Below are 11,053 nucleotides of genomic sequence, written 5' to 3' on the forward strand. Positions count from 1 at the left end.
TGAAAAAGTAACTCAGATATTCTCTTGTAAATTAAAAAGTAATGCGTTACTTTACTAGTTACTTGAAAAAAAAGTAATCTGATTACGTAACTTGCGTTACTTGTAATGCGTTACCCCCAACACTGGTGATTTTATGTCCATAGAAAGCATATTAAGTGGAAGTAAAGTGTCTACTTTCATGTTTGATAGTAAAAATAAAATGTCAAATTATGGGTGAATTAATGTGCCTTCGTTATTCAGAGTAACAGCATATATTTAAGTATAAATGACCGCAGCCCACATTTATATAATTTAAGCCTATACAGTAATTTGGTATATTTGAAACAGAACAATAAAAGCCTTGTGGAATAAGTCGCTGAGGCAATACATAAATGTTGTACCCTGCTAACCTACTAATAATAATTAAAATACAGAAATTCATATTTCAGTTTATTATATGCTCTCTTCTGTTGTATCCCGTCTCTCAGTCTTTGCATCTGTTGTTCAATGCTTCCCTCTATCGTACTGGAGTGACGATAATGACCGGTCAACACATCGAATATGACTTTGACATTTTGTATATATTAAGTTTTTGACTTTCAAAATGCAGTATATTTCACTGTAAGCGCAAGTATTAAATTCAAAAGAATCATAAGCCTAAATAATAACATCGCGATACTCGTGCTCACAGAAGCGTCCCATCTCCATGACAACGCAAGACAACCAGAAAGAAGGTTCGTGTCACGGCCTGTGAAATCGCTTAAATATATTTGTGTATTACAGTGCTTTTGAATGGCAGTTACCACATCAAGGTTCAGCAAGGGTTGTTTATCCACAAAAAGCACCCGGGAACCGTGTTTTTCAAGCTGTCGTCTCGCCCTACAGGTTGGAGATCTTCTTTCAAAAAATAACTAAAATATGCGAGCATGTGTAATCGACATGTAGTAATTGCTATTTTTACTTTTTTCATCATATCGTACAATCATCTATAATAATTTTATTTTACAATTAGGGTTTAAAGGAGTCAGAAATGGAAAGTCCTCGTGTTGGTGTGGTGAGAGAGTCTATGCTGCATCGTCCTCTATTAATTAAGGTCAGGACTGATATTGATTATGGCTTTGACTACTGGAAAAGATAACTTTTTAGACGTATTTCTCTGCATAGCACCATGTATGAATGGCTTATTCTCGCATATATAATAAACAAACAAATAATTAGTCTTAATGTAAAATTCCTACGGTGTTTCACAAATAAATGCTGGAATTTCCACCTTATTGTTTGGAAACGCACAACAAAATAACGACATAGCCTAACTAAAATGACCACTAGATGGCAGAGTTAGTCTCTGAATAAATCTCACCGTGACACTGATGTTTGTGTGATCTAGTCCAGAGTTTCTCAGCACTGTTCCTGGAATACCACAGCAGGACTACACATTTCGCATGTCTACTTTATCTCACACACATCGTTCAGGTCACGTAGCACGAAAATGAATAAGCTAAAGAGTACGGTTTTTTTTTATTTTTTTTTTTAATATACATCCGGAATGTGCAACTCACACTGGTTCAATCAGTCCGTTTACAGTTTGACACTTTTAACGTGCACATTTCCTTTATACAAGAATTCAGAAGAAATAATACTAATTTGTTGGTTACAAAAACATGGTAATTGAAACACTGAGTCCCCTGGAGATAATATAATGTTTCACGTTTTTGAATGAAAAAAAAAAACATGAACGTTTCATATTCAATACATATATTTAACAAAAGAAATGCAAGAACTCACAGACCATTAACAGCCTTCTGAGAATAACTTCATGTGTTTACAACAAAGTGTGAACTTTTAAAAATAAAGGTTCCAAAAGGGTGTTTCCACAATGATGCCATGGAAGAACTTTCAGTGAATAATTTTTTTCTTGGTTTTTCTTAGTGTAATAATCTAAAACCTTTAAAAACTTTTAGTGCAGTTGAAATGTTCCATGGATGTTAAATGTTCTTCTTAGAACTATAGATAGCAACAAAGAACTTTTATTTTTAAGAGAGTGCGGTACTGAGATTTGAGGAATGGTGTTTTTAAGAAAGATGGTGCAGATCATGTTTTTTTTTCTCTGCCTTCTCCTCTAGTTAACCCTCTTTCTGAAACCCAGTGCAAGTCTTGAATCTCTAACTAAGTACTTCCCGCGTATCTTTCATCTAATTCTGCTTCATTTCAACTTCATCAAGTCTTCCATTGGAGCAGAAGGAAGAATGAAATGAACCTGCACAATCCTCCGTGTTTCTCCTTTTCCTTCGCTCCCATGGCCTTTCTCTCTTTTCACACTCATCCAATCATCCTGTCCATCCCTGGTGGGATAAGATGCCTCTGTTAGACCTTTGCTTGCTCTCGCCCCTCCTTTCTTTCTAATGTTCTCTAGGGTTATTTGATATGCCCCTTTTGACTGATGCAGAAAATAGGATTACTGTATTTAAATGACTATGATAATGAACTGCGTGCATGTTCCTATAGTCTCATGAGATCAAGGATTTCTCATTCTTTTTCATTGTGAGCAGTCATTGCTACAGGTTTTGGCAATGCGCTGGAACAATGACAGAGTCATCTGTGAGGATTTAAGCTTTTGTTCTTGTGGCGTTGCCTGATGTTGCTCTATTTCTTCCCTCTCGCACGCCTAGCTTTGAGAGCTGTAGGTTCGAACATTCAACCTTCTTTGCTCACTTGTAATATAAAGGGAGATCTGTGAAAGGCTCATATTCATTAAGAAATAGGCCAACTGCAGCAAATCCCTTGTGCTGAGCGCATCTCTTGTCGGCCTGTGCAGCAGTTCATCATCGCAGAAGTTTTCTCTGCTTATACAGGGCTGATGTATGGCTGTCCCGTGGGGAAAAGGGACATATATCTTAGTAATGTGCTAATGGGCCTCAAAGTGAAAAGGAGATGAATTAGTCTGCATCTATAGAACCGAGCACCCAAAGTGTGGTTTTCTGTGCTTGTGACCAAAAAGTTGATTGTGAGAAAAGTACAAAAAAGCCTCTCCTCTCCATTCCTCTCCTCTTGTTAATTCCTTTTTGATGAGGCATGGCCAATAAATCCTGTTTTCATGCCTGTATTCCCTGATGACCAGTAAATTAGAGATCAGGGGAGCAGATTTGGGGCTTTTGTTGTTCTCTGGTGTCTGAGAGAGCCCTGCTGTGCAGCAGGCTGGCTGGGCCCCATTCACAGTCCCCTCTTCCCACTCATTACCATTCACTTCATTCAGCCTATGTAGCTAATGTTAGACACACGGCAATCTGCGGTTCATTCTTAAGCAAATCTGTACTGTAGCCGATATTCGCCTGCAGCGCTAATTTATTATGTATATGTGGTCTGGCCTAATGCTGTTTTTTCATGAATTAACTAAACCAGATTAATAAAAATATATTTTAAAAAGCATTATCAGAGAGAATTTGAGAGTTGGCAAATTAAGCTAAAATTTCGTACAGTAGCCTAGTGACTTTAACTGGCCTGTGGAATTTATTTAAATTGCGCAGGAACTGGCCTCATCGTTGACCTTCACCCACCTCAACTGTTCATAGGCATCTACACTTAGGTCCATGCAAATGGTGCCTCGCTACCACCTCTGCAAGGTGCTTTAGCTTCCACACAGTCACTGTAGCAACACACAGGGCCTTATTATTAATGAGAGCCAGCTGGGACTGCTGTAGTGTAGACACAAGCACAGAGAGACAGATACATAACCATGAACCCAATACATAACAGTAAACTGCTTGCATAATAGATAAATGTAAATGAGATATGAAAAGAGACCTTTGGCATATGTAGTCTGTCATAACAGGGGCCGTATGCGTTCATTTATGGATTGAGAGAATGTAAACACATATATCATTCTTGTCTGTGTTCAGTTGTATTGCTAACTATTTATGTAGTCTGTGGGGCCACTATCAGCTGGGTCAGTGACAAATAAGAAAAAGGAATAATCTAAGTTCTTAGAAATGTAATCACTTTATTCATGTTGTTCTCATGGTTTTGAAAAACATTTTCAAAAAAATGTAATTTGATGACTTCACAACACTTTGAATTGGCAGACATGTTTTTTTTATTTTTTTTTATTTTTGTAATATATATAATATTTAAAAAAAATACCATACCAAACTACTTATCAAGGTTTTCTTACTTGATTTCTTAATGAATTAATAAATTAAAATGAGTCATTTTAGTTCAGCAATTAAAACAGGTTCAATACAGGAGAGGTGTATTCAAGTCAATGTATATACACTCCCATTTAAAAGTATGAAACAGTAAAAGCAGTAATATCATGAAATATTGTTACAATTTAAAATAAAAATTATTATAGTATTTTATTTCTGTCATGGTAAAGCTGAATTTTCAGTAGGCAGATTTGGTGCTCAACAAACATTTCTTACTATTATTCATGTTGAGAACAGCTGCTTAAAATGTTTGTGGAAACCGTGATACATTTCTTACGGGATTCTTTAATGAATAGAAAATAGAAAAGAACAGCATTTATTTGAAATAGAAATCTTTCTATAATTATTAATGTCTTTACTGCCACTTTGATTAATTTAATACATCCTTGCTGAATAAATGTATTCATTGTTTAAAAAAAGATCTTATTGATGGCATACTTTTGAACGGTGGTGTATCAATTGCATTGTTCATGTATTTTAAATAAATTAATAGATACAGAAAAAAATAAAAATAATAATGCCATTGACCCAGCTGCATTTTTGATTGTCCATGTACAAGTTTAGTCCAGGTTAAGGACAGCTTGAACTCTTGAACATGTCTAATTACTGTACCGCTTATTCACATGGTTTAAACGCAGTTTGTGATCCAAGTTGTGGGCCGTTTTTTTATTAAACACACCCATTCATACTCAAGCATACATACATCTAAAGCAGTAGGATAACACTCATCTGTATTGAAGAAGGGTAGCACAAGCTTGCCCAGACACATGCTCCCAATTAGCTGGCCCTCTTTATGGAAATGCCTCATCAATTATACCCAAAGCTTCAGGATTTGCCACACATAAAGAGAGTTAGCATCTTAATAACCAGCCAGACTATAGATGAGATGAGATGAATGTGCGTGTATGTTTGCGTTGCACATATGCGCGCATTGACATTCTGGGGATTTTAGAAGTGGGCTGATATTAATTTAGAGTTGACGAATTTAGCTAGAGAAGAGAAAAGCTGTGATCTGATGAGAAAGTTAGGGTTATGATTCCACTTTCTCTCCTCTCAGCATTTTTGACCTAATCCTTATCAGTACATGTTTTTTTTTTTAGCTGACTTAAACATGTTGGCTTTTTCTGGATTGCCTTCTGGCACATACAGTGATGAGGTAGAAATTATGAATATAGACAATGTTTTCCTCTGCTTCTTCATGACAGGGAATATATTTGAATTCTCTCCCCATGAATTGTATCGGATCACACAGTGACAAAGATACAGATTCTTTCTTGTGCTTCCCCTCTTCCACTTTCTCTCCGCCATTCATTCCCTCTATTTAGTTTAGTTGAGATGAAGAGATTAATTTTAATCCAATGTGCCTGCTGTCCTGTAATCAGGCACCAGATGGCGCTGAACTGGGTTGGAAGAGCGGGATAATAATTAGTGGAGACAGTTCGGTGAGCATTACTGCCGTTATCCTCTAATCATCATCATGGGCACTTTTATTTGGAAGTCTGACGAAGACACTCATGGCGAAGCTGTCTGTCAGCACTGAGGAGATGAGATGATCAGGCCTGGCTCGCAATTCTCCATTCCGCTGCCTGATAAGATTAAAACGGTTCCACGGGGACCGAATAAACCTACTAGGTCTTGAACAGGAGGAGCAGACCAGTTTTATCCAGAAGCTTCCTCTCTAAAATGTGTGCAAATCTAGTAGCAAAGGCTGTCGGGAATGATGTCTGGGTGAGATTAAGGAGGAAAAAAGACAAATACCACACGGAATTCGCAACATCTGAGAAAAAAACAAAAAAACTTGTGCAAGTGTTCAAACAGGACCGGCAACAGGACTGAAAAATGCAGCGATGGACTCTCAGGGTCAGTGCTAAGCTAATCTCAGCAGCTCAAGCGAAATCCTAAAAGCACACATGAGTAAGAGAAGCACAAAAGGATGGTGAAATTAAAGCACGGGGGCCTGAATAGACTGAAGGGGTCTCCTAAGTAAGAGATGATTATGTCCCCCTGTTCTCCGTCTCTTTTAGCCTGTGCGAATAATCTGCTCCCGCTGACCCTCGTGTAGCCTCTCCTGAAGCGGCCCTATTCTCAAGCCGTCCTTTGGCTCATTCAGCAGGTCCATGCCTGGTTAATGAAAACACAATATAGAGACAGATCACCAATAAATGACAATATAAAAGGAGCTTTTGCTTAACATAATCCTTCGCCCGACTTGCCTTTTCTGTTGTCCTCTTCTCTTTCAGCCCTTTTATTGTGCATGAAAGGCCCAATAATGTTTTGAGGGGTCTGATTAGCCGTTTTACGCCAGCAGTCAACACGTTCCTTCAGGCATCTCTAAGTGATCTCCTCAAAACAATCTGCAGATTAAAACTGCGAAGGGGATTAAAGGGCTGGCCGAGAAGCCTGGTGGCACTTACTCAAAAGATTGGCGCTTTTAAAAAGCGTTTGATACGTTTCAGCAGATAATGTTAACTAGAGGTTGGGTGTCTGTGAGTTAAAAAGGCCAAGAAAGATTTAGATGATCTCAATTTGGCCGTGCTTAGGAATTCGCCACAAAAAAGAGCCAAGTTTGGCAGTCGAATTGGGTTTTTGGTGGGCTTTACTTGCCCAGCATGATTGGTGGGGGTCCAGTGACAAATATCTTTCAAATCCATTTTTCAATGTAGACTATTCAAAGCTCAGAATAATGAAGGATTGAGGGTTTTTAACCAAGAATTAAGTCTTTAGAGCACAGCAAACACAAAGAGATCTCCAGAGATGATTGCAGACTCACTGTGCTGATTCTTTTCTCCCTCCAAAAATCGCATACGGCAGCGTGAGGAGAACCACTGACATGAATGTGACTCTGTGACTGACACATGAGCACACCTCCCTCATGTTCCATCAAAGATCAAAGATACGTGCTTCTGGAGTGCTCAGGCATAATATTCCACAGATCACTTTTGATACATCCGGTTGTCACCTTTGCCGTGGTTTGATTCACAATTTTCCACTTTTTCGCAGCTAATCTGCTCTTAAAACAAGGCTTTGAGCTGTTTAACAGAGCTCAGAGAAAAATAGTGGGTTTTTCTTTTGCCCCATGAGAGCTTCTCTCTGAGTAGATGATGATAGGGGGTAAATACCCCCCTCCCAAACAACCCCCCAACACACACATGGTAGGATAAGTGTTGCCTTTTTCAACTCTTTAGCTGTCAGTCATCTTACAGTTATGACTCTGGAGAGATAAATCATACTCTACATGAACTGACTGGACTACATTGTGCTAGTGATTCAGAGTCCTGACTGAAGAAATCAGCCATCAAGATCACTCACATCAACGTTCAATGGGAATTCATTTTTACTGTGCTGCCAGACACCGCAGTCATTTGGGCTTCTTTTGCGGCATTTTTTATGGTAATAAGTTTGTGCATAATTATGATTTTATTAATAGACACAATCAGATGCTTTGGTGTGCTAGGGTTTGAAGGTGTGGGTTGGAAAACTGCCTGTCAATCAAGAAATCTTTTTCTTGAAAAAAACGCCACTCTAGAGGTCCGTAAATCTTTGACATTGTGGGGCATGCATTGTCTTGCGCCATTAAATGCTTCAGTTTAACAGCGCCTTTATTGTGGTGATGTAATTGAGGGTGATTGACAGTTTGATTGACAGTTTATAGGTTCAGAAAAAAAAGCTTTTGAAAAACCAGAGTTACTGTTCTGTCAAAAAATACACACAAAAAGGCCTTTGGAGAGAAAATTAAATAAATATTCAGATAAAAATAATTATAAAAATAATTATTATTTATAAATATATCCATGTTTAGATTAAAATAATTATTAAAATGTACTTAAAATTTAAAGTCTGATTCTAAAGACATTTAGAATTTAAGCCTGTTTATATCTATTTAAGTTTCCTTACACACAGAAGGAATTTGTCTTGGTGAAGCTTCCAGTGCATGATAGACCGATATAAATGTATTAATTTTTTTAAATAAAAAAAACATAAGGACGCTATTTATGAAATATTTGCATTTATCTCATTACTGTGTTTTCTCTATAGCCAGCTCTTGGAAAGACCAAGTCGAGAGGTTTGTCCTATCCAGGACCTGACTTCGTTTTTGGGACAGCGACCACAGTTCAGGATGGAGGAGTGCCAGAGGGTAGGTGGCAAAACACATCCTAATTTTGAAGAGTTAAGGCCCGTTCACACCAAGCACTATAACTACACTGAACAAAATGTTTTATTTTTCAGTTATTTAATGTTTTTGCCCCCATTTTTCATGAGCTGAACTCAAAGATCTAAGACTTTTTCTATGTACACAAATGGCCTATTTCTCTCAAATATTGTTCACAAATCTGTCTAAATCTGTGTTAGTGAGCACTTCTCCTTTGCCGAGATAATCCATCCACCTCACAGGTGTGGCATATCAAGATGCTGATTAGACAGCATGATTATTGCACAGGTGTGCCTTAGGCTGGCCACAATAAAAGGCCACTCTAAAATGTGCAGTTTTACTGTATTGGGGGGTCCGAAAACCAGTCAGTATCTGGTTGGACCACCATTTGCCTCACGCAGTGCAACACATCTCCTTCGCATAGAGTTGATCAGGTTGTTGATTGTGGCCTGTGGAATGTTGGTCCACTCCTCTTCAATGGCTGTGCGAAGTTGCTGGATATTGGCAGGAACTGGAACACGCTGTCGTATACGCCGATTAGATCTTTGAGTCCAGCTCATGAAAAATGGGGGCAAAAATAAAAGTGTTGCGTTTATAATTTTGTTCAGTGTATAAAGAAAGATAACGATAAAGATATAGTTCTAAAAATCATTCTTAATATTAAAGAATAGCATAGTTCACACCACAACGATAACGATACAGAGGAACGATATCGGTGTGATCACTTTCAAAACTATTTTTTTTCCAGCTGATGGACGATAAAACACTGACAGCCAATCAGAATCCATCCTGCTGTAACGAGCTCAAGAATTTAAAGTGACAGACGCATGTGCGCTTAGAATAAACAGACGATATCGTTCGCTGGTGTGGACGCTAATATCGTTATCTTTATCGTTATCTTTATAGTTATCGTTCTTGGTGTGAACGGGGCTTTAATGGCTATTATTGCTCACAACCCATTGCGTGTTCGATTCAGAACATATTGAATAAAACAGCACAATTATTCATGTAATCATTCAGTCAATGTTGTTTAATACAATTTTGACTTTTGACTTTAAATTACAAACTGAGTAGATGTTTTTGTTGGCTATTATGACAGAATACTAAAAACAATCTCTAGATCTTAAATTGACTTTTGGCTGATATAAACATCTGTACTTACACAACAAAGGACAAAAGGTTTATTTTCCATTTCTAAAAGGAAAGGAACATGTGAGCTGGCTCCTTTTTTTAATGTATCACACAAGATGATGGTTTAAATGGCCTTTCACTCTCTGCGCTAGTTCATGGATACAAACTGAATTTGTAATTGCATTTGAATTTTGACTGCAATATGCTTCCACACAGTCTCTTTCCCATCAATATATTGTATCATCCTTTAACAGTCATCATTTACACTAAATCTAACTAAAACTGGATCTTATCATGCACACATTGCTTCTCCAAATTAATGATTCTACTATCAGATATTAATCGTTTCTGTTCAAATTTGCAGCCTATTTTGTCTTTCACAAAAAAAAAAAAATTTTCTGCTCAAAGTTTTTAGTGTGTGATATTCTAGTTTATCTGTACAGGTTATCAGACAAAAGCTAAATAACACGAAATGACAAAGATAAGATGAGATCAGAAAAGAGGAGTATATAAAAAATGATGAAAATAATATGATGAAAAAGCATCACGGATGTTCAGGATTATGTATCGTATTAGCTAGGCTGTATTCAACATTTTAGAATAAGATGAGAAAAGATATTTATTATGCCTCTTTTGACAGGATTAAATGTCATAATGTAATGTAATGTAATGAATATTATCTGGCTATAATACAACATTTGATGTTTAATTCACTATAAAGAAAAAAAATCAGTAACAACCAGTTTCAGAATTGGACAAATGATCCAAAAAGGTTTGAGTTGTTTTTTTTTTTTGCATATGTCTGCCATTAATTAGTATAAACCTGCTGAGCTTAACTACAGTGTGAAGTCTTCCAGAAGCGTGTAGAGTGTGCGAGAGTGTGAGAATGTGAGATGTGCCGTACCAGTGTGATGTCTCTGGAGGCTGCCGCAGCGCTCATGTGCAGACTGGGCTGCCGAACTGAACTGCTGCAGTCTAGAGCCCGCGCAAACGTACCCACAGACCTGCAGGGGAGGGGGGTTGGGGAAGTTTGAGAAAGAGAGGGAAAAAAATGTGAAAGAGAATGAGTGAGTGAGCGAGCAAAATATGCAGTTTGAAATAACAGGGTATAGAGTGGTACAAAAAAAATAGATAATATTTCGGAGGCATCTTCAGAATTTCATAGTTGAGGTTTTTGTTGTTTATTGTCTTTTAAACTCAGTGATATGTTCACAACAGACTGCCACACGAAAAACAGAGCAAATTTGTTCCCGCTGCAGAATCTTACCGAGCCACGACAAGGAACTGGTCGATCTGTTTCTCGGTGAGGGGGTTGCTGGGATCCCACACCACCTCCTCCAGTTTTTCCAGCTCCCGACCATCATCCTCTCCTGACAAACCAACACCCACAGATCACATTCACTACAGGACACACACTGCTTTAAAATGAGACTTTTGTTTCGCTTTCTTCCTGAAGCCAGCTTTCACCTAATGAGAACTTAATTTAGTTCTTACAATTAGTGCAAGCAGCATTAGTGGGCAACCAATATAATGACTAAGATGTTTAATTGGGTGCTATCTGGCTTTTTGAGATTATCCCAATCAGGCATTA

General features: G+C 37.8%; 1 protein-coding gene across 1 annotated transcript in view; it reads left to right on the forward strand.

Moving 5' to 3' along the window:
- Positions 1 to 686: 686 nt before the first annotated feature.
- The window catches only part of LOC107677414 (uncharacterized protein C9orf171 homolog), a 21,160-nt gene continuing 10,793 nt past the window's right edge, over positions 687 to 11,053 (forward strand). Inside the window, exons 1-3 of the mRNA XM_016472298.1 lie at positions 687 to 864; positions 992 to 1,072; positions 8,217 to 8,316. Of these exons, the coding sequence (XP_016327784.1) occupies positions 772 to 864; positions 992 to 1,072; positions 8,217 to 8,316 (274 nt within the window). The 5' untranslated portion in view covers positions 687 to 771. The remainder of the gene's footprint in view (positions 865 to 991; positions 1,073 to 8,216; positions 8,317 to 11,053) is intronic.

The sequence above is a fragment of the Sinocyclocheilus anshuiensis genome, unplaced genomic scaffold (assembly GCF_001515605.1).
Source record: "Sinocyclocheilus anshuiensis isolate Anshui unplaced genomic scaffold, SAMN03320099.WGS_v1.1 scaffold668, whole genome shotgun sequence".
In the NCBI taxonomy this organism is placed as follows: domain Eukaryota; kingdom Metazoa; phylum Chordata; class Actinopteri; order Cypriniformes; family Cyprinidae; genus Sinocyclocheilus; species Sinocyclocheilus anshuiensis.